Source organism: Myotis nattereri (genome assembly GCF_964212035.1).
Source record: "Myotis nattereri genome assembly, chromosome: 8".
NCBI lineage: Eukaryota > Metazoa > Chordata > Mammalia > Chiroptera > Vespertilionidae > Myotis > Myotis nattereri.
In genome coordinates, this window is record NC_138083.1 from 64,606,701 (window position 1) to 64,631,046 (window position 24,346).

At 38.7% G+C, this 24,346-nt stretch overlaps 1 protein-coding gene across 1 annotated transcript in view; it reads left to right on the plus strand.

Annotated features, from left to right (window-relative positions):
* The window catches only part of CEP192 (centrosomal protein 192), a 121,809-nt gene that overhangs the window by 70,396 nt on the left and 27,067 nt on the right, over nt 1-24,346 (plus strand). The window contains exons 19-34 of the mRNA XM_081097299.1: nt 294-465; nt 3,107-4,028; nt 5,169-5,317; nt 6,640-6,870; nt 9,305-9,430; nt 9,713-9,856; nt 9,972-10,035; nt 10,445-10,584; nt 10,679-10,771; nt 11,297-11,415; nt 12,263-12,439; nt 16,589-16,679; nt 16,838-17,014; nt 17,789-18,049; nt 19,407-19,522; nt 23,740-23,849. Coding sequence (XP_080953425.1) covers nt 294-465; nt 3,107-4,028; nt 5,169-5,317; nt 6,640-6,870; nt 9,305-9,430; nt 9,713-9,856; nt 9,972-10,035; nt 10,445-10,584; nt 10,679-10,771; nt 11,297-11,415; nt 12,263-12,439; nt 16,589-16,679; nt 16,838-17,014; nt 17,789-18,049; nt 19,407-19,522; nt 23,740-23,849 — 3,092 coding nt within the window. The remainder of the gene's footprint in view (nt 1-293; nt 466-3,106; nt 4,029-5,168; nt 5,318-6,639; nt 6,871-9,304; nt 9,431-9,712; nt 9,857-9,971; nt 10,036-10,444; nt 10,585-10,678; nt 10,772-11,296; nt 11,416-12,262; nt 12,440-16,588; nt 16,680-16,837; nt 17,015-17,788; nt 18,050-19,406; nt 19,523-23,739; nt 23,850-24,346) is intronic.

The window sequence follows — 24,346 nt, forward strand, 5'->3', positions numbered from 1 at the left end:
TTGACAGTAAATTTATTGCTTTATCAAATATAATATACGTGTATTCATGGATAAACAAAATTAGATTTACAGCTGTAATAAAATAAGTATAAGATTAAACCCATAATGTAAACCTATAATCTAAGAATAAACTTGTGTGCTCACAACTGTACACCTACTTTTGCCCACCCCTGTCTATTGCAGAGTCTGAAGATTAATAAGATTGTAGGCAAAACAGGATTGGCTTTTGCTAGTATAGATAATGTTAAATAACAGAATGGACACCTCTAGTCACGAGGTGCTTTCTCTTTCAGGTGTGCTTCAGAATCTTTTGGCTCAGCAGCTCATCATCAGAAGCCCCCCTGTGAGAGCGAGTTGTCTCAGTTGATGTGTCCACAGGCTAGTGTGAGTAGGCTCACTTACGTGTCTGAACAAGAGAGCACCTGTCTCACCATGGCCTCAGATCATGGCCTTGAGGACTGCAAGGTGGGCAGCACTTTTATTATTTCTTTAGTAAGACTTCTGGCTCTAAAGTGTTACTGATGTAGGGTTCAGATTAAAGTTCCTGCCTGTATACTTTCTGTTGCCATTTTTATCTATAAAATGGGGGGTAGCAGGGGTACAAGGAAGGAAGAGGGAGGGATGGAGAAAGAGAGGAGAATCAAACAATTTCTCATGTTGGGTAGGCACTAGAGGTACAAATATTTCGTATCTGCCCTTCAAACACTCTCTGTCTGGTGGAAGACACATACATGCAAGACACACTCTAGTGAAATGCACTGTGCTGGATCTATGCTCTGGGTATTCAGAAGGAGATAACAAAAAGTATGATTAGGGTGTCGATAGGGGGATAGTAATGTATTGAAGCCATCTTTTTCAGGGATACTTAGACTTAGGCAGGGAAGAAGCAGACAAACAAATGGGGGAAGGCAGGTACAGTGGGGCCTTGATTTACGAGTGTCTCAACTAACAAGTTTTTTGAGATACGAGCCGTCTCTCGGCCGATTTTTTGCTTTGAGTTGCGGGCTAAAATTCAGGTTATGAGCCAGCTTCAGATAGCCCACCACTAGTTGGCGCAGCGAATGTCACAGTGAACGCCACAACATCAGCCCAGCATCATGTGTCTCACTCGTTCACTTTTGATTTGACATACGAGTAATTTGAGTTATGAGCTGTGTCACGGAACGAATTAAACTCGTAAATCAAGGCCCCACTGTAATTGTAAGTACAGACTGCATTTGAGGGACTCCAAGAAGTTTGGAATGGCTGCAGTGAATCATGTACTTGGGGCAAAGAGGAGAGGCCAAACCAAGAAGCATCTTAGATGTAGAATTTGTGATTTTGAAGGTTCTTAAGCAGAACACTGACATGATCTGTGTTGATGTTTTCAAAGCTCATTGCACGAGCAGTATGGAGGAGTCATTGAGAGGGGCAAGATGAGGGCCATTTCCCTGAAAGCTGTCTTTTGAAAATTTTTATTATTATTATTTTTAATTTAAATTCTTTACTGTTTGAAGTATTACATATGTCTCCTTTTCCCCCCATTGACCTCTCCCCGGCCCCTCCCACCTCCAGCACATGCCCTCACCCCCCTACTGTTTGTGTCCATTGGTTATGCTTATATACATGCATACAAGATCTTTGGGTGGTCTCTTACCCCCAACCCCTGGCTTCCCTCTGAGGTTTGACAGTCTGTTCCATGCTTCTATGTCTCTGGATCTATTTTTGTTCATCAGTTTATGTTGTTCATGAAAGCTGTCTTTTAGATGATGCTTTTAGATGTTGAGTCTCTATGTTCTTAGCATAGTGGTTAAGGGCTGAGTTGTGCAGTCTTATGGCTTCTCTGCTACTTTCAGACGGATACAATCTCCCCAAGCTGTTTCTTCATCTGTAAGGAGGGACAGTGATGTGAGAACAGGGCTTGGGAACGTATCACTGAATACATATAGGCTCTTGTTATTTTTATTGATTGATTGATTAAGTGATGGATGGATGGATGGATGGATGGATGGATGACTGGCAAATAATTTGTTTATCAGAGTCTTTGTTTCTAAAGTTTTGATCCAGCAGAAATTTTCAGACCAAGTACCAAAAATAATCAACGAGGTTAAGTGCATCTTAAGTTGTGTGTAACCGTTGTGGATGTCACTCCTAAGGTGATGCATTATAAAGAAATGAGTATATTAACATTGACTAGGGCTATTACTTCATACTTAAGAAAACAGAACCACATAACTTAGATATTTGAAAAGACTTTGGTGCTCATAAAAATTATCATTTTTAAATATGATAGCAGTATCTATATATATAAAAGTGTAATATGCAAATCTACTGGTCGGCGGAACAACCGGTGAGCTATGACATGCACTGACCACCAGGGGGCAGACGCTCAATGCAGGAGCTGCTCACAGGCCCCAATGTCCTGATTGGGGCCTGCCTGCTGACCTCTTGGTTCTTCCTCCTAGCAGGCAGGCTCTGATTGCCTGATGGGGAACGAGGAACCGGGGGTGGGTGGTGATGGACGCAGGCAGCACTGGGGCCCTGCTCGCCCCGCCAATTGCCCCCCACACACAGGGCACTGGCAGGGAGTGGGACTGGCTGCCAAGGAAGATTGGCCCTGATCGCAGGCCAGGCCTAGGGACCCTACCCATGCACGAATTTTGTGCGCCAGGCCTCTAATAGACAAATAATGTGGGTGGGGGAGAGAGCCTTTGAACTGGTTTTGTGTTGATTCTTAACCTCATGTTGATGTAATTTGAAAGCTTGCTCACTGCCCCCCACCCCCGCCCTATTCCTTTGTTACTAATTTACTTAAATTTTTATTGTAAAGTTTAGAAGGAAAAAATTCCTTATATTTTACAAAATTAGTTGTCTCTTGTCCTTTATGTAAATTTTTTCAGAAATAGAATTGGTATATACCTCCTCTTTAATCTCCTCATAATTATTTCTATAAAATAATGAATGCAAACTTTTTTAAAACTTAATCCTGCGTTTCATAGCTGCCAAACTACAATTTTTTGTATGTAAGCAGACTTTTTTCAGAGTTAACATTGTTTAGGTCTGTTTATTATGTTATTTGGATTTGTAATAATCTATGGATTATTTCTAAAAAATTTTTGTCACACAGAGTGATATCACCAGTGAGTTGAGCACCACAATTATTCGAGGAAGTCCAATTCCACCAGAGGAACAGGCTGTGGAAAAGTTGAGAGAAAAAGATTCATTTCAAGGTAGAGGAAGAGAAACATTGTCACATATTATCCAGGAAAAGTCAGATACAGAAAAAATGACTGAAACTACTTCTCTGAGTAGCAAACCTGAAGATGTAAAACCTACATTTAGATTTAGTAAAGATCTTTCCTCAAAAAGTGAAGATCTATCGGAAACCACTGCCACCGGTTTGACTACAAACTCCAGTGAATTGGACCAAATCAGCCTGGCTCATCTGAGCAAGTCAGGTCTCAGGCACCCGATTGTGTCAGCATTGCCACGCCTCCCTTTGACACTCCAGGCATCTGGGAACGAAAGTGAGAGAGTAACTTCAGAAGATACGGCAACTACCAACAGTGCATTGAGTGGCCAGGTTCCTCATCAGATGGCCTCTGGAAGCCAGTGTGCCTCTATTCCCAGCTCTGTGGTTTATGGCTCTGCTCTCGACATGCAGAACATGCCCACCTCAGTTCCTGCACTGTTGACTCGACATTCTTCAGCCACAGCTCCCTTTGCCCAGCAGTATTTGAGAACACTACCTGCAGCTGGAAATGCTGCTTTGCCTCCGTGCTATACTGGCAGCACCACCGTCTGTGGGTTCTCAGGAAGCTGTTCTTATCCTGCTGTCACAGGCGAGCACGTTCCGAACTCTGTGGCTGTGGACATTTGTCTAGGACAAAATATCACCTCTGGATTGATGGGTTCTTCTTCCCTTTGTAACCCATATTCTAATACCACACATCAGAATCTTCTAACTACAGCAAAATCTTTTCCTGTGCAGTCTGTTGGTGCAAATTATGGCACTGAGCCATGGGATTCAGGAATGATGTCAGGATTTGGTGAGATGCTTTTTCTGTTATTGCCTGTTGTTGCTTGCTATTACTTAAAATTGAGTTTTCTCAAATGACACCATAAAAACTAGTTTTGTTTCAAGGAGATAATTATGGGCCTGAGTTTCTCATAAGTTTTTTCCTTTGTCCTGGAATTTGGAATATTTCTGGGCAAGGGTCCCTGAAGTGGCCTTAGAAAAATACGAAAACTTATGTAGATGGAACTCCCAGGACCTTTGTCTTCCTGTCTGTTGTGTTCCGCACTTGTGTTCTGTTAGTCTTTCAACTGGGAAATGTCCAGTGTAGAGTCACCTCCCTGCAGGAGTGAGTCTCCTTCCGGCTTTGAAGTCTTGGAGGCTTACTGTAGTGAGAGAGGGCACCCTTCCGCTTCTGTCTGTAGTAGCGGAGCTGCCCCCGATTCTCTTGGTGACGGTCACTCTGCTAAGCAGAGCTGGGTGCTGTGCTTTTTCTGACCCAGTACACACAGCCACTGGAGTGCTGTCTTTAAGGAAATTCCAGAGTAACTGCGTAAGGGTGGTGAAAAGACTGGTTGTATTAAAAATCCAAGTTAGAACCTCTATCATTTCTTACTAGGTTAGGCAGTTTTTGGGGGCGGGGGGTGGGGGAGGAAGAGATTAGTAATAGGTAGTAACATCTGAGAGTTGATTAGCTTTAAATTGTGAGCTTGATCAGTTTTAATTGTTCTTATTCTTTGGCTGGATTCAGCAAGAAATAATTATTGGCCAACCTATTCTGAGGCTTAGAGAATATCAAGGAGCCTGAAGACCTGGAGCACTTTATACCATACCTCTGGGCATAAACAAGTAGTCTTCTATAAAACTTCCATTTCACTAGCTGTGCATTTAATCAGGTATTCACTGTAACTTGCATTTTTTAAAATACATATTTTTATCGATTTCAGAGAGGAAGGGAGAGGGAGCGAGAGATAGAAATATCAATGATGAGAGAGAATCACTGGCTGCCTCCTGCACACCTCCTACTGGGGTACACCCACAACCCAGGCATGTGCCCTTACTTATGTGGGAATCAAACCTGGGACCCTTTAGTCTGCAGGCCGATGCTCTATCCACTGAGCCAAACCAGGTAGGGCATAACTTGCATTTTTGACTATGCTTTATCTTTACCCAGGGAATGTAAGAGTACCTGAGGAAGTGAAGTTTCCTCACGCTTGCTGTGTTGGTATTGCTTCACAAACCCACCTTAGTGTACTTAATCCAACCACCCGCTGGCTGCAGGTCAGCATAGGAGTTCTCAGTGTTAGTGTTAACGGTGAAAAGGTAAGTTTTTATTAACTTTCTCTTTTGACTTAACAATTGCATTATGATTAATGCTGGATTTCTTTTTTGTCTAGTACGTCCTTTTATACTGGGAGTATGTCCCTCTCCTTATACCTTGTACAAAATCATTGGAATGGTATCTTTCTTGGTCCCTCTTTTGTTGTAATACTTCTGGTATAAGAGGTGAAATCTGAATGTGTTTCTCATTTTATGCCAGTTATTATTTAATTAATCATTATATTTCATTGTTATTTATTTATGAAATTATGTATATGTCCTTTTAGTGCTATTATTTAAACCACTGAAAGCTCTTGAATTTCTAGTTTTGTTAAATGTGATTGAATATAAGTTACTGTCATTTATCAAAAAAACAAGTTACTCTTAGGGCCCACACCTTTAGTAGTCTTTTTGACTAATTTATTATGTTTTTGCATGATGTTTGGAAATACCTGGAAATACAATTTTAACATTAACCCATAGTGAGGATCTCTCACATGATCAGTAACAGCTGTCATAGTTCTAGAATATAAACCTCCTCTTATGATTGCGTATCAATGAGTAGGGAGGGTGGGAAATATGGACAGCAGCACCTGTTCTGTAATATCCTGATTTTGCAACTGCTACTTGCAGACCAGCATTGGTGGTCTACTCTCCCCTATTACATCCTAGTAATAGCCTTTTCCTGCTAAAATATGACGGTCTCTACCCTACTCTCCTTTTTTTCCTAGCTTATACCCTCTGCTTTCATATCCTGAGGTTAGAGGAGAAGCAGGTAGTTGAAGGAAAGGGTTGAGGATAGAAGGTGGTGAGATTGAAGGCCTTCTCAGGAAGCAGTGTTGTCTCTGGAAGTGGGGGTAGAAAAGATGATCCCTATTTACAGTGAGTGAGAAGGGAGGGTTTGGAGCGAATCACAGTCATAGACTTGGAGGTGTGACAAGGAGTATTAGAGATCAGTCTAACCATCCTGCATTGTACCAAAAACTAGGTCCGGGGGCCATGTGCAGGGCTGTGAAGTACTGCAATTTTCAGTTTCCTTTTCAAGGAAAGTGTGGGTATTAAAAACTGTGTTTGCTTTAAAATAGACTATGGGCCATGAATTCAACCTATCTTCATAAGGTTTCACGAGTTTGACTAATTGTACTCTACAGATAATGAGTTATAAGACTTGGATATTTTTGAAGAGGTAATATATGTCTAGGTTTGGTAGTTCAAGTGACTGGGGAAAAGGATCTTAAAACTAGTTGATTCTACTTCTTGATTTTCATTGTTAAGCCATTTTTTAACAAACCATGTGGCTCTTCGTTTTTTTTTTTTTTATTAAGGTGGATCTTTTAGCATATCCTTGTTTAGTTTTCAAGAATAAAGTCATCATAAGACCTCATGCCACAGAAGAGATAAAAGTACTTTTCATACCATCCGATCCTGGGATTTTCAGATGTATATTCAGTGTTGCTTCTTGGCCATTTACAGCAGATGCTGAGACAGTAGTCCAAGCAGAAGCCTTGGCAAGCAGGGTCATTCTCACCGCTATTGCTGAGACCCCGGTGATCGAGGTAACTATTTGTAAGCGGGTCTTTTAATGAAGTCAATATAACCTTAAAAGTAATATTTAGTAAAAAAATGAATTTGTGAGTAAATGTGCCACAAAGTTCACTTCCAGCTAAGCATTAGTTCTTAATATCTTCTTATTCCAAAATTTAAAATTATTTCTGTTGTTTTACAGAAACATGGATATATTTGCTCAGATGTTTATAAAGCAAAGTGTAGCATTAAATCTTATTTTCAAAGCTTATACTCATTTTATAATTTGATATTCACTTAGGAAAGTGCTATGTTCATATTATTCTTTCTTTTCTGTACCTGAAGACTATTTGCCAGCTGAAGAAATTTCTCTTCTGTAGTCCTCTATTTTCTAGAAGTGAAAGAGCTTAGGTCTAGCCTAGTTGGGATAATGGGGCAGTTACCGTGTTATCTGCCTCTTTAGGACAGTGGCACTCAACTTTGGCTGCACATTAGAATACCACTGGTGTTTTGTTTGTTTGTTTTTATTGATTTCAGAGAGGAAGGGAGAGGGAGAGAGAATCATTGATCAGCTGCCTCCTGCACTTTGGGGATTAAGCCTGTAACCCATGTATGTGTGCTGACCGGGAATCGAACCATGACCTCCTGGTTCATAGGCTGACATTCAACCCCTGAGGCCCTTCGGGCCGGGCTCCACTGGTGATTTTTTTAAAATTGAATTTATTGGGGTACAGGTTTCAAGTGTACAACAAAACATCATTTGTACACTGCTCATGCACCCATCTTCCCAAGCATAGTCTCTTTCTATCCCCATTTTCGCCCCCTTTGCCCACCTCTACCTACTCCCACTCCCTTTCCCTCTGGCTATCACCACACTGTTTTCTGTATCTCTTAGTGATACATATTTTTTTCTTTTTCTTTTTCCCCCCCTCTTAATCCCTTCATCTTTTTTCATCTGGTCCCCCCAAACTCCCTCCCATCTGATAGCTATCAGTATGTTCCATTCCTCTGTTTCTATTTTGCAGTTCATTTTATTAGATCCCACATATAAGTGAGATCATGTGGTATTTGTCTTTCTCTGACTGGGTTATTTCGCGTAGCATAATAATATCCAGGTCCATTCATGCTGTGACAAAAGGTAAGATTGCCTTTCTTTTTCTGGCCAAGTAGTATTCCACTGTGTAAATGTACCATAGGTTTTTTATCTCCTCATCTACTGCTGGGCACTTGGGCTATTTCCAGTTCTTGGCTATTGTAAATAATGCTGCAGTGAACATAGGGGTACATATAATCTTTCGAATTAATGTTTTAGGTTTCTTTGGATATATTCCCAAAAGTGGGATTGCTGGGTCAAAAGTCAGTTCCATTTTTAATTGAGAAAACTTTATACTGTACCAGTCCGCATTCCCACCAACAGTGTACAAGGGTTCCCTTTTCTCCACATTCTCACCAGCACTTGTTGTGTGTTGCTTTATTGATGATAGTCATTCGGACAGGAGTGAGGTGATATCTAATTGTGGCTTTAATTTACATCTGTCTGATGATTAGTGATGTCGAGCAGTTTTATCATGTGTCTATTGGCCATCTCTATATCCTCTTTGTAAAAGTATCTATTCAGGTCCTTTACCGATTTTTTAATTGGGTTGTTTGTCTTCCTGGTATTGAGTTGTATAAGTTCTGTATATATTTGGAAATTAACCCCTTATCAGATGTATCATTGGCAAATATGTTCTACCATTCAGTGGGTTCCCTTTTCATTTTTTTAAAAATATATTTTATTGATTTTTTACAGAGAGGAAGGGAGAGAGATAGAGAGTTAGAAACATCGATGAGAGAGAAACATCGATCAGCTGCCTCCTGCACATCTCCTACTGGGGATGTGCCCGCAACCCAGATACATGCCCTTGACCGGAATTGAACCTGGGACCCTCCAGTCCGCAAGCCGACGCTCTATCCCCTGAGCCAAACCGGTTTCGGCTCCCTTTTCATTTTGTTGATGGTTTCTTTTGCTGTGCAGAAGCTTTTTAGTTTGATGTAGTTTATTTTTTCTTTGTTTCCCTTGCTCTAGGTAGAAGATATATCGGCAAAAATATTGCTACCAGAGATATCTGAGACTTAACTGCCTATGTTTTCTTCTAGGATTTTTCTGGTTTCATGGCTTACATTTAAGTCTTTTATCCATTTTGAGTTTATTCTTGTGTTAGATTGTTTTAAGATCTAAGACTTTTCAAAGTAACAGCAGCTAAGTGTTGCTTTGTTCTGTACAATATTTGAGTAATAGATTAACAAAAAGAATTTAACACTAATTTTTTTAGAAATAGCAATGGTAAAATAGCCTGGGGAAACTTAGTTAAGTTTACCTTTAACGCTGACTCTTGTGGCTGAAAGGGCAGTGATATGAAATATGTTGTGATATTTATTAATACATTGCTTTTTAGAAATTAGTCCCTTTTTTTTCTTAATTAGGTAGAAACAGAAAAGAAAGATGTTCTTGATTTTGGTGACTTGACTTATGGTGGCTGGAAAGCTCTCCCATTAAAATTAATAAATAAGACACATGCCATCGTGCCAATCAGACTTACTATTAATGCTGTAAGTACTAATGTACAGTAAGAAACCAGTTTACAGAGCACATTGATTTTGAATTTTAGACACTGCTAATATTATTCTTTGTTAATTTTTCTTTTATGAAAGTAAATTTTTAAAAATCTTTATTGTTGAAAGTATTACAAATGTCCCCTTTTTTCTCCCAGTAACCCCTTATAGTCCACGCCCGCCCTCAAAAGTAAATTTTTTTGTTAAAGATTCTTTCAACAAGTTTAACGTTTTACCAACTTTGGCTTTATTGAAAATGACTCTTCTACTTCTGCACAGAATGCCATAGCCTGGCGTTGCTTCATGTTTTCCAAGGAACCCGTCCGTGCTTCGATGAGAGCTGCTCCTTATGCTGATGCGATTGCTCAGCTGGCAGCTCCTTCTGTGATCAATCACATGATGCCCGCCAGTTACGATGGACAGGTAAGCTAGGTGTTTCAGAATTAAAAGGGAAGTTAAGTTTCCAAACTACTTTTCTTTCATTAAGATTTTAATCTTAATGCCAGTATTCACTTAATTTTTAAATTTTATTTTACAGGATCCTGAATTTTTTATAATTTGGGTTCTTTTCCATAGTCCAAAGAGACACATCACTTCTTCAGGTATCATTTTTACGTTTTGTCAGAATTCCTTTACTCTGTACCTGAATAAATTAAAAAGTTGAGGCTTATTTCCTTTATCAGTAAATATGAATACTTTGAGTAACTTGTCAAATATTTTATGTTGTTTTAAAAATGGGGCAGAGATCATGGTCTTTGGGGTTAAATCCTTATAACTGTGGCTAACTCAACTAAACTGAAAACTTTTTGGGATCTTTTCTGCTAATTGATTTGATCACATCTACCAATTGGATGTTTTCCCTTTTCTTCTTTTTTTCCTCCAAATATTTTTATTTCTCTTTGTTCTTTAAAATTTACTTAAGATTTCTTATGACCCCTGAGGGCATAATGTTTGACCACTCATGGCATTTAGAATTAAATAACTCTGAACTAAAAGAATGAACTTTTATAGAGATTCTGGACTCAGCAGAAGAATTCTTGGCAAGAGTTGATATAGAAGTTGATAGCCCAAACCCTACGCCAGTCATTAAAAGTGTTGGTCTTCGAGCCAGAACAGGAATTGCTAGGATACATGCGCCAAAGGACTTACAGGTACCCAAAACTCTTTGCCATTATTTTATGTTCAGGTTGGTCTAATTGTAATTGTGACAGTTTTTTAAAATGCCTGTTTTATCCCATCCTCTAGACTATGCATTTGTTTGCCAGTGTGGCTTCCTCAACAAAACAGCACTTACCCTTGAAAAATGCTGGGAATATTGACGTTTACTTAGATATCAAGGTAAGAATTCGTGTCAGTGCTATGACATAGTATTTCCTCAGACTGTGAGACTGAAGGTACTGTGCTACCTTCCTTGTCAGAGTGCCGTGGGATCAAATGGAAGAGTCTGCAAATGCTCTAAATGCTGGGTGTTACACTAGTATACAGTAGATGATAAGGACTTTATATAATGTTTCATATATAAGAACCAAGTTTTTGATTAGTTCCTGAAAAATGTGTGTTGTCCTTTCCCTAGGTAGAATTGGAGAAATAGACATTATTTCTGAATCATGTGGTTGAGTAAGAGGGTAGAGTTTTAGTGACCAGGAATTAAGAATAGGGTAGAAGATAAAGTTTGCTATGGGAGATGAAGGAGAAGGAAATATCCTTTCCAAGATAATAAGACAAGCTGGGACAGTGATGGATGAGGAGGAGGGAGAAATAACCTGTCTTAGTAAATGAGAAAGACACATAAGACAGAGAGTAACTGAGTAAAAGCCATATTTGTATAAATCGGCATTTAGTTATAATTATATAAATATTTAGCTCCCAGATCAAGGAAGTCACTTTTCAGTGGTTCCAGAGACTCTATTCCTTAAACCTGGAGAAGAACATGAAGTTATTGTTTCATTTACTCCAAAGGATCCCCAAACCGCTGAGGAAAGGTAATACATAATTGTTTATAATGAAAAGTTTTTACTCTTTTCAAGTTCCTACTCACTTAACTTGGATATGCTTCAGTTCACAGCCTGAATGATAGAATACACATTTTACCTCACCTATCAGATAATAGCTCTGTCTTACCTCTTTCATTTAACCTTAGAGTTTCTTCCTCTATTTACTAAAAAAACACCTTCTTTTAAGCCTATTGACTAGAAATCTAAAAGTCCTATATCCAAGTATATTTTGACAAAAGTAAATAATAGAATTTTAGTCTTGATGTTTCTCATTAACTTTTTTTTCTCTTTCCAAGGAAACCATTGGTTGACCTTGTCTGTTGTTAGTTTAAAATACTTTTCTTCACCCCTTCTCAGTGCCTGCGACTTTTTGGCACCCAAGCCATAAATGAGTGAATAACACCATTGTTTTTAGTATTTGAACTTGCTTGATAAACCTAGTGCAGTACTTAGCATGTAGTCCTGAGACACATGACCTATCTCCTGCCTGGGTTACTGAAGCCTTAGAGGGCTAGTCTGCTACTCTGGCCTGCAGCACTTGCCCCCAACTTCACTGGGTTAACTCTTTCATCTCAGAAGCTTCCTCAACTCTTCCTAAAGTCCTCATAAATAGTATTTAGTAGTGTCCCTATTTAGTTAGCCCCTTGACCACCTAGTAGATGGCATTGTGACAGTCTCTGTCCTTATCTGTAGTCTCCTCTATAAAATAACCTCTGATGATGGGAAGGGCATTGTATCCTCGGCACCCTGCTCAGTCTCATGGACAAAGGAAACATGTAGGAAATAGTTGCCAAAAGAATTCTGGACATTTAACTTAATTGGTTTTCTTTGGCAGGATCTTGAAAATATTTGTGCAGCCATTTGGACCTCAGTATGAAGTAGTGTTAAAAGGTGAAGTAGTTTCCTCAGAAAATAAACCTCTAGCACCTGGATCTGGCTACTCAGACATTCCGTCCATTTTATCCAACAAGCAGTTTCTGGCTTGGGGAGGTGTCCCTCTGGGCAGAACACAGTAAGTATGCACATAGCAGCCTCTGCTGCGATCTTGCTGTCACCTCCCAGTGTGATTCCCCCCTGTGTTATGACCATGTTAATATTTTTAGAATTGAGTAAAGCTGTCTTATCCTCCTTAATCTTCCTGTCATGAATTCAAAATTTTTAATTTAAATTTCCACCTGTTTTTAAATGCAATCTAAAAACATAGGTTTCAATTTTCTTATGCTTTTTGGCAAATTCCTTGCTGATTTCCAAATGTAGGCAATTAAGAGTATCTTTGTTTCTTCTCTGGAAAGCACTATGAAAAGGTAGGAAGACATTCTTTTTAAGGAATTTACAAATTAGTTGGTGAATGCTTTGTACTGTACAGTGAAGGGTATAAGGGGTCTCTAATAGAATAGGTATATTTTATAGGTTAATGTGAATTACATCTCTAATTTTATTTTTATATTTATTTTGATCATACATATGGATAACTGAATAATAAAATTAATTGGCATATAACGTGTAGTATGTATAGTAATATTTTCCCTTCCTGAGTTTAGCAACATAGATAAATTTTTTTACCAACCTCATATCAGTAAAAATTTCTAATTATTAACCTACGTAATTATTAAACCTAAATGTTTACTCTTTTGTAATTTTACACTTTTGTGTTCATCCTAAATGTTTTACCTATACATTTCTATGGTACCTGAGAGATAAAGTTCTGGCTGAATCTACTACAGGTGTGAACAAATTACTTCTTTAAAATTATAGTTTTATCAGTGCAAAAAGGATCTAATTGAACTTCCTTACTTTAAATATATTTTTATTGATTTTAGAGAGGAAGGGAGAGAGAGAGAGAGAGAGAGAGAGAGAGAGAGAGAGAGAGAAAGAAACATCAGTGATGAGAAAGAATTATTGATTGGCAGCCTCCTGCATGCCCCCAGCTGGGGATGAGCCCACAACCCAGGCATGTGCCCTTGACCAGAAATCAAACTGTGACCTCCTGGTTCATAGGTCGATGCTCAGCCACTGAGCCACGCTGGCTGGGCTGAACCTCCTTACTTTATAGAGTTCATACCTCTGCTTAATCACTCACGTAGACACCTGTACTTGTTTTGTTCCAAAAGCAGTTTTCCAAAGGACACAGTAACATAAAAACAGTTAAGTGAGAAATTACTTCTGTGGGAAATTGAAGCAGTCATCATAAAGGTAGCCCTTGAGGTCTTGATGGGAGACCTTGTGCACTTGCCTTATTGTGAGTCTTGGGCTTGTTTCTGACACAAGTCACAGTATTCAGAGGTTAAGAGCAAAGCAGTTACTATGTAAGAGAGCATAGCCATTCCTGCTACAGACTTTAGAGAGATGTTTCTTCCAGGGGTCCTTTTAAAGAGCAAGTTGTATAATACAGCGAATCTCAAGGAAAAACAATTTCACAGCGAATACTGCATCAGGATGCTCCCCCTGTGACTAGACGTGCACACCTGAACTCCCAAGTGAAGGCATTCTCTGGGTGCTGAGCATGTGGCGGTTTGATTTAGAAATCCCTCAGGCACCTGGAAGAATGTGCAGACTGCATGTTCTTTAAGCAGCTCTCTGTAAAGGTTTCAGCTATAGACTTTTCAAAATCCTGAATGACAGTGGGTATGAGGTACTGTGCCCTCTTCAGTAGTTCCTGTGTTGTTGGTTATATGTGCTGTATGTTTTTGAAGCCAGTTAAGAGGGATTCAGGATTGACACTGATGTTGAAAGGAAGGTCTGAACAAAGACATGTGCCTATAGAGAAGGTTTTTCCTGTTCTGTACAGTTGAACCTGAACAGTGTTTAAATGCCAAAATTTTTCTCAGAACATTGATCTGCGGTTGCTCTAGTACTTGTACAAATAGTTGATTGAGACCTTTAAATCTGTGCTGTGCAAGGTGGCCAAAAGAATGAAGCTGGTCAGCTCAGCCATTAATGTCCAAGTTAAAAAGAAGAGGAAAATTAGCTCCAGTCTGCCCTAGCAATCACAGCTTATCCTACAGCTGCTCTTGTCCATGAAGTCAAAGGCAGAAGAAGGTCATTAAGAGCCATCATCATCCTTGTGTTTCTGACAGAATTTCCTACTTTATGATAGAATTTATAATGAATGATTAATGTGGTAGAGATGGCTGTGCGTTAAGTTCAGCTGCTCCTCAGATGCCATGCCATCCTGAAATCTCCCCTCCTCGGCTAAAACAAAATTAACATGTGCTATACTTTTTAAAATCAGAAACTACATTAGTTAAGTTGAAAGCAGAGGCGCTGTTTTGATGCGCTTTTGGACTTGTCAGCAGCATTTTCCCTCAGCCTTTTCCTATGTGAAGGGCCTTCAGGCTGTCCGTTACTTGACTTCATTTCCTCATGGAGATTCACAGAGTTCTTCTAATCTAACAGATGTGTGAGTAAGTCACATGCCAGTGCAGGGAACTAACCCAAAAAGCCTCTTGTATCCCCAATTTACAGGAGTTGGTTAGGGTCTTAACTCAGCCTGGAGGAGCTTGCCAATCCTGTGAGAATAACTCTACCTTAGTTGATGATACACCACATGGATGGCTAAAAGTGGGCTTTTGTGAAAGTAACAATTCCAAAGCATTAAATGGATGTATTTAGTACAGCGCCTAGCTAAATTATAGATTTGCGTTTCTTTATTTCTCCTCAGCCCCTGTCTTGATGTCCTGCAAAGAACAATAATTTTTCCCGTCACAGATAGCTCCTGCTACTCCTCTGTAAATGTTGCAGCTGAGTTCTGCTTAGAAAATAATCTTATTTTCTTTTCCACCATGAAGTGTACCAGGAGGCAGACAGAGGCTGTGTCTCAATAGTTACTCAGAGAGGACTTCTAAAAATGGATGGGAGATGCTGCTGCCCTACTGGGTGCTCTTCCTGCGAGATACTTGCCTTGTAGAAGAATGTGCTTTTTGGAAAAGGGAGATCTGAAGTGAGCTCTTCATCCAAGAATGGAGAAAAATTAAATAATTTTGGGGGCAATATTCTCATTGAGTTAATGGGTTTTTGCCTCAGTTGCAAATAGGAATGATAATTAATAAAATTATATTTTCTGTGGGTAAAGTGGTCCAACTTGATATTTCATTCCAACTTGATATTTTTAGATTTCTAAAGTCCTGTAGTTTTCCATATTTTATTTGCTCATTCTAGTTTCTTATAAGTCTGCTTACATACTTTAGTTATTTGTTGGCTAGGATGTTAATATTTTTTTTCTTATTTGTGTACAATCTTTATATAATAAAGGTGTTAACCCTTTGATTTTTATACAGCTCCTTTTAAAAATTAGACACTGAGCCCCCCCCCCCCCTTAATAGCTCTGCTATTTGAAAATGATAACTTTTTTTAAAACAAAAGTAAATAAAATTAAAACTTTTTAATGATTTTTTTCCAGGTAAGTCTTTCCTAGTCAGTGTACGTGTGGAAGGCTTTTCTCGGGTTTGCTGATAGTCAAAGGTCTTAGATTTTATTCTGAGATAAAGTTCAGCTGCCTTCCCTTTGAACGCAGAGGGGACAAGGCATAGATCACAGCTTAAATAATTTGACTGCCAATCTTTAAAATTTGAGAAAAATAGAGATTTACTCATGTATTTATTCTCCAGCGACAAGAGGATTCATGTACTTTCAAAGATTGAAGGATTTTCTTCCAGTCAGCCAGCTGTTATTCATATGTCCGTTCTATTTGCATTGTAACTTTTTAAAAGTAAGGTGAATTCAGTGTACTGTTTAAAAGACTTTTGTGCAAATGAGCCTCTTAGAGTGAAAAACTTGGGCAGTTTGCCAGGGACCCCTTGTTTACTTGAAAGTGTGGTATTTGAGCCGAACATGGTATTGACTTAATGAATTTGTTAATCTGGATATTCATTTATTAATGTATTATAAGACAGATAATACTTATACATATAGTATAAATAATAAGGGCAGCTAAGGAGCTATAGTGGGAAAGAGATTAAACCAAAAAGCTTCTCTGATAAGGTGAGTCTTCAGTGTAAGCTTTCAGAAATGTAGAGTTCTAGGACCGGAGAGAGGATTCCAGGCTGCTAAAATGGCATGTGCAATCAGTCATCTCTAAACAAATTGGTTTTGGCTTTGTTTTTTATAATTGTAGCAATACCCATGGAGGAAAACCACGTTTAAAATGTGTAATTGTTTTTAGGCTTCAGAAACTAGCTTTAAGAAATAATTCTACGTCCACAACCCAACACTTGCGACTGCTAATTAGAGGGCAAGACCAGGACTGCTTTCAGGTGTGTAGAGTGCTTGGTTCTGTTCTGTTCTATGTTCTGTCCGATCCAGAGCACTTAGCTATGCAGACTATTGTGTGTAGTCTGAAGAGTGTGTGTCAATGGTATGTTTTATTTTTGCTACTGCTTTGCTTTATGCAGTGATTATTTTTAAATTGTAGCTTCAGCACACTTTTGGTTCAGAAGAGCGATTAACTAGTAACTGTGAGATCAAAATTCGTCCCAAAGAAGACATTACCATCTTTGTATTGTTTACACCTACTCGATTATCTTGTATGTTGGCTAAAGTAGAAATTAAACAACTTGGAATTCGATCACAGCCAGGTATTAAGTTCACGGTAAGATCATTTTATGCCTCTTTTCCTCCTGTGGAATTTATAACATGTTATAACTATTGATTTAATAGTAAATTTACATACTCTGATTTTTTACAAATCAAAATATTATTGTCTAAATTTATGAATTAGGAATTAATTATGTATATTTAGAATTGTCAGGTTACAAAAACAGCTACCATAGCATTCTTTTTAGTAACAATCTCTTCTAATGCTTTTAAGTTTAATTTCAGTTTGAGAATTTTGAGCTATACCTAACTTTCCAAGGACACATTTTTTTTGGAAATGCAGATCAAACTGTTCGATACTGTCTTCCCAACTAAATTTTATTCATTCGATTAAAATTATCTATTGACACCATTTGCTAGACTCTGTTTCAGATACTAGGAATAAAAAGACAGGAGGTTTTTGTTTTTTTTTAAAGATACATATTTTTAAAAAATATATTTTATTGATTTTTTTACAGAGAGGAAGGGAGAGGGATAGAGAGTTAGAAACATCGATGAGAGAGAAACATTGGACCAATATTTCTGCACACTGCCTCCTGCACACTCTTTTAAGATAGAGTCTTTAATATAATGCTGGACTGGAAGTGGGACAGCTACTAGCCAAAGTACACAAAGAATAATAATTGTAATTGTAGTAATTCTAGTATATGTATTTTCTTCTCTGATGATAATTTAATCTTCTGCTTTCTGCTTATATAACAATAATTTTGAACACACACACACACACACACATACACATGTATAAATATATATTTTTTTGCACTTACAGATACCTTTGTCTGGATATGGAGGAACAAGTAATCTTATTTTGGAAGACGTTAAAAAATTATCTGACAGTTACATGGTAACAGTGAATGACTTAATACCTGGCAAAGAAAGTAGAATTGTTTTTTCTATTCGTAACACTGGCTCTCGGGCAGCTTTTGTAAAAGCTATAGGTTTTAAGGATTCTCAGAAAAGAGTTTTCCTGGATCCTAAAGTATTAAGGATTTTCCCAGATAAATTTGTTCTCAAGGAAAAAACACAAGAAGTAAGTTTTGCACTAAAAATATAAACTCACTTTTAGGTTAAATTAATAGTTGTGTATTTTATGGCTAAAAACTAAAAAAAAAAAAAATTGAAATATATATAGGAATAGAAATACAGTAAAACCTCAATATAATAGACTAATTTGGGCATGGGGGTATCTGTTAAAGCCAAAAGTCTACTATGTAATAAAGTAGATTTTCTGAGTGCATATTTTAAAAATAGTTTCCCTGCTTTTACTTATGTAGACACTTCTGTGTAATTAAAATTAAGTATGTATGAATAGTTTAATTTTACAGAAAAGTTTTTTTAAAAATATATTTTATTGATTTTTTACGGAGAGGAAGGGAGAGGGATAGAGTTAGAAACATCGATGAGAGAGAAACATCAATCAGCTGCCTCCTGCACACTCCCCACTGGGGATGTGCCCGCAACCAAGGTACATGCCCTTGGCCGGAATCGAACCTGGGAACGTTCAGTCCGCAGGCTGACGCTCTATCCCAGGGGTGGGCAAACTTTTTGACTCGAGGGCCACAATGGGTTCTTAAACTGGACCGGAGGGCCGGAACAAAAGCCTGGATGGAGTGTTTGTGTGAACTAATATAAATTCAAAGTAAACATCATTACATAAAAGGGTACGGTCTTTTTTTTTTTTTTTTTTCAGTTTTATTCATTTCAAACGGGCTGCTCTATCCACTGAGGCAAACTGGTTAGGGCAAGAAAAGTTTTTTATGTAATTCATACTGTAATTTTAAATTGATACTGAATATATCTAGTAAATGCGTGCATTCACCAGTCACTGCAAATAAACAAATGTACATGCCTGGGGCGTGGCTTATCACACCTGGGAGTATGGGAGGCCTGAGTTAAAACTGCTGTAGAAAGTCATACCACTGTAGAAACCAATTACCTTGCCTTGTGGTGTGATCACATACTAATCTTTCAACCATTGTTTACGAGCAGTGACTCTTAGATTTAAATATGTAGACTATAATTGTAGATATGTAATGTTTATTTATGTCTGCGAAATAAGTATTTTTTTCAACATATGGCCTGTTTCTTAAAAATAATTAATGACAAAGAAATAACCTATTAATTATAAGCAAATCTTGGTTAAAAGCTTTCTCAAATTAACAGGGTGTTAAGTTTCACTTATAACATATGGACTGGAAATTTTGTCTATTAAATCTGAAGTATGTTAAATTGAGGTCTGCAGAATTGAGTGTTACTGTACTTATCTTCTTGGAAATGCTGTACATACATATTCATGTCTATATTGATACTAGGCTCATAGTTTATTAAGAATAAAATAACTTACTAAAATATTTAATATTCAGTTTAATTTTTTTTCTTGGCATCAGACTGTTACTATAATATATCATCCATCAGAGAGAGATAGCAATTACAGAACCACAACAGAATTGTCAACTGTGTACTTCTTTGGTGGAGATGAAATTTCACGACAGCAGTATCGAAGGTAGGTTACTTACCTTAGACTAGAGGGCTGGTGCATGAAAATTCGTGCACTTGGGGGTGTTCTCAGCCTAGCCTGCACGCTCTCACAATCTGGGACCCCTCGGGTAGGGTCCAGATCCATTGCAGCCTCGCTCTGGTTCCCTGGGCCTGCGGGTGGGAGGAGGGACCAAGATTCCCAGATTGCAGCATGGCTCTGGTTCCCGGAGCCTGTGGGCAGGGGGAGGGACTCAGAGGCCAGTTCAATGGCAGCACGGCTCCGTTCCCACAGCTCCCTCCTGCTGCTGCACCACAGGCGGCCGGGACCCAGGACCGACTCCTGCCATGGGCGGCCGGGACCCAGGACCGACTCCTGCCATGGGCGCCCGGGACCCTAGCCTGGTGTTTGGTCATCCGTCCGGACGTTTAGGTCATGACAGACCCAGGCTCTTTATATATTAGGATGTTAATGGGGATTATTCAGTAGAAATAGTGAGGACTTAAATAATGGTTTGGGATTTGGAATTTATAGAACATGTTTCACTTGGTAAAATTTGTGTAGCTGATAAGAAGAAATGCCTGTAGGAAACTCATATGTATTCGCAATATTGTTTAAATACATCTGACTTATTTGGAATATTTCTGACAATGTTGTGAATTATTTGAAAGGAATTTTAGAAATGTGTGCGATGTTTAATATGGCTAACTACTTAAAGTGTGCACTTCTAGAAAATTTGGCACACCTAGTTTACATATAATTTACATATGCTGAAATTTCAGATTGAAGTATTTAAGTTTAGGTATTATTTAACATAGTTAACATTCTTTTTTTTTCTTCTTTTAATTAAACTTTATTGTTCAGATTATTACATTTGTTCCTCTTTTTTCCCCCCCCCCATAACTCCCCTCCTCCCAATTCCCGCCCCACCCTCCACCCTCACTCCCCACCCACTGTCCTCATCCATAGGTGCACGATTTTTGTCCAGTCTCTTCCCGCATCTTCCACACCCCTTTCCCCCCCAAGAATAGTCAGTCCATCCCCTTTCTATGTCCCTGATTCTATTATACTCAACAGTTCATTCTGTTCATCAGATTATTTATTCACTTGATTCTTAGATTCACTTGTTGATAGATGCATATTTGTTGTTCATAATTTGTATCTTTACCTTTTTCTTCCTCTTCCTCTTCTTAAAGGATACCTTTCAGCATTTCATATAATCCTGGTTTCGTGGTGATGAACTCCTTTAGCTTTTCCTTATCTGTGAAGCTCTTTATCTGACCTTCAGTTCTGAATGATAGCTTTGCTGGATAAAGTAATCTTGGTTGTAGGTTCTTGGTATTCATCACTTTGAATATTTCTTGCCACTCCCTTCTGGCCTGCAAAGTTTCTGTTGAGAAATCAGCTGACAGTCGTATGGGTGTTCCCTTGTAGGTAACGGAGTTTCTTTCTCTTGCTGTTTTTAAGATTCTCTCTTTATCTTTTGCTCTTGGCATTTTAATTATGATGTGTCTTGGTGTGGTCCTCTTTGGATTCCTTTTGTTTGGGGTTCTCCGCGCTTCTTGGACCTGTAAGTCCATTTCTTTCACCAGGTGGGGGAAGTTTTCTGTCATTATTTCTTCAAATAGGTTTTCAATATCTTGCTCTCTCTCATCTTCTGGCACCCCTATAATTCTGATGTTGGTACGCTTGAAGCTGTCCCAGAGGCTCCTTACACTATCCTCGCATTTTTGGATTCTTTTTTCATTTTGCTTTTCTGGTTGGGTGTTTTTTGCTTCCTCGCATTTCAAATCATTGACTTGATTCTTGCGCTCCTCTGGTCTGCTGTCGGGAGTCTGTATAATATTCGTTATTTCAGTCCGTGTATGCTTAATTTCTAGGTGGTTCCCCAATATAAGATCGAGGGTCTCATTAGTTTTCTTGTAGATCTCATTAAGTTTATCGGCGGCTTCTAAACAGTTCTTGAGAGACCTTAAAAGTGTGGTTCTGAACTCTATATCTTCCATTGACAATTTTGTCCTGTTTCTTTGTCTCCGCATTTTGTTATGCTTCCTTGGTGCACCCCCTAGTGGTCTTTGTGCGCAGTCTTGTAGTTAAATCTTGATTGTTGTAGCTAATACCAGGGAGGGTTTGACCTCCAGGCCAAGTGGCTATGAGAATCAGCTGTGTCTGCAGAGAGAGAACTTCTGTCCTCTAGGGAGGTGCTAATCTAGCCTTTGCCTGAGGCTATCCGGCAAATGCCTCTGTGCAGGGCTTGGGCGGGGCGGGTCGCACAGGATCAACAGGGTGGGCCGGAGAGAGCAGTTATGGCGGCTCTCAGTCCTGTCCCCAGGGGCTCTGCCTCTCTGAGTCCCAGCACCCGCTGCAAAGGTCGGAGAGAAAGCTGCACTCGCTCTGACCGAAGTCAGACAGTCCCGCTTCTCCCGTTTGAGTCTGGGTCCCTAAAGACTCGCCTGTATCTGGAGCTGAGTCTGCGACTCCCTCCCAATTGAAAACGCCAACCGCGCCCTCCGCCGCCAGCCCGCTCTGCGCGCGCACTCCGCACCTCAGAATTGGACTTCAGCACTGCGCCTCCTCTGAGTGTCCGTATGCGTTTCTCTTTCCTCCTAGTTGTAGGACTTCCACTCAGCCAGCGTTCCTGTTTTTCTGGGTGATGTCCCTTCCGTTTTCTGGTTTCACTTTTGAAGTAGTTGTTCAAAGCAGCAAACTCTGGCGTTAACCTATGCCGCCATCTTGGTTCTCAACCCATTGTTAACATTCTTATATTCTGAATTCAGAGTTCTTATAAAATTTTGTTTCCTAAACTAGAAGACTAAATATTAAAAAAGTGTGAAGTTCATGATGTTTCATCTGTTAGTAGGAAATCATTAACACCCAGTAGGGAAGGGGTATATGCCTATATACTATCTTTTCTTCTTCCAACCCTTGTGCTCTGCTGTGTTTTATTCTGGGGCATAATTTAGAAAATTTTGTTTTATTTTTAATCTGTTGAAGATTATTGGAAGATTAAAAAGAGAGAGCATAGTGATAAATTGCTACATGATGTTAGACCCAATTTGAAGAACTCAACTTTGAACATGGTATTTTTAATTAAGTATTTTAGAGATAGAAACTGACATTGGAGAAATTAGATTACCAGCTTTTTTTTCTTTCCACTGGAATATAGAAGACAAGGTATTGTTTTATTTATTTATTTATTTATTATTTTATTTTATTTTTATTGATTTCAGAGTGGAAGGGAGAGGGATAGAGAAATAGAAACATCTATGTTGAGAGAGAATCACCAACTGGCTGCCTCCTGTACGCCCCGCACTGGGAATCAAGCCTGCAACCCAGGGATATGCCCTTGGCTGGAATCGAACCTGGGACCCTTCAGTCCACAGGCTCTACCCCCTGAGCCAAACCAGCTAGGGTTATTTATTTATTTATTTATTTTTAATTTATTGCGAGAGAGAGAGAGAGAGAGAGAGAGAGAGATCTACCCATTTATGCATACATTGATTGATTCTTTTTTTATATACATATATTTTATTGATTTTTTACAGAGAGGAAGGGAGAAGGATAGAGAGTTAGAAACATCGATCAGCTGCCTCCTGCACAGCTCCTACTGGGGATGTGCCTGCAACCAAGGTATATGCCCTTGACTGGAATCAAACCTGGGACCCTTCAGTCCACAGGCCAACGCTCTATCCACTGAGCCAAACCGGTCAGGGCTATTTTTTTTTTAAGGTATTGTTTTAGAACTTCAATTTGCCACAGATTTAGAATAATGAGATTTGTTTGTGAACATCTGGGTATTACAGAGAAATTTACATATCAGTTCTCACACATTAAAGATTCTCTAGAAGAGGCCAGGAAAACATAGTTACATGCTAATTTAAATGTCTTATTTGTGTCATTTCTTGGCATATTCTTTTTTTTTTTTCTGAGACAAATTTCTGTCACCAAGTCACCACAAATAATGAAAATGTAAGACCTAAAAATAATCTTATGCTTCTTTGTACTTTTACGTTAGGAGTTCTTGTTCTGATGTTACTATGTAACGGAAACTCATGGTTGTACTACTATAACTTTTAAGAGAACTTGCAAAACAGATTTTCTTTTAAAAAATTACTCATTAGGATTTAAGACATGAGGTCTGTGTACTGATGTATCATGCAGTTAGTTGGATTTGCCAAACACACTGATAAAATAAGGTCACTTCATATGTAAGACCGCTTTTGAATAAAAATCTCTCCTGGCAGAGCTCTGTTGCATAAACCAGGGATTCTAGAAGAGATACTTCCAGAGCATAGTGTGCTTCAGAACATTGATTTTGCTGAAACGTTTCAAGATGAGCTACTAGTAACTGAAGGTAAGAATTCCAACGTCTTAAATCTTTTGTGTTATTTGTAGTATTATCTAGATCCAGTGATGTAATAAGGAGGAAGAGTATTAGTTTGATTATGATGTTAGGCTGAGTTTGAGCCACAGTTCTTCTATATTACTTTGGACATATTACATCACTGAGATTCAGTGTTCTCTGTAAAATGAGACTAATAATAGTATCTAACATCTCATCCATGTAGTGTATGTATTAGATGTCATTAATGTACTATTGCACCTATTCTGTGGGTAGACTTTGAAGCAGGAGGAGGAAAGTGGTTATTATTAAACTCAAATTAATTACTATTTAAGATTTAATGATTACAAACTTATACTCATTTTGAGATTTCTGTGCTTTTGTGCCTACTATACAATTTTGGATGATGTCATGGCAGCATCCAAAACAAGTAGTGAAGTGACTGTAACATAGATGTTTAGATCTGTTTGAAATAAACACCTGAAGGATTTCATGGTGTTTATTACTGA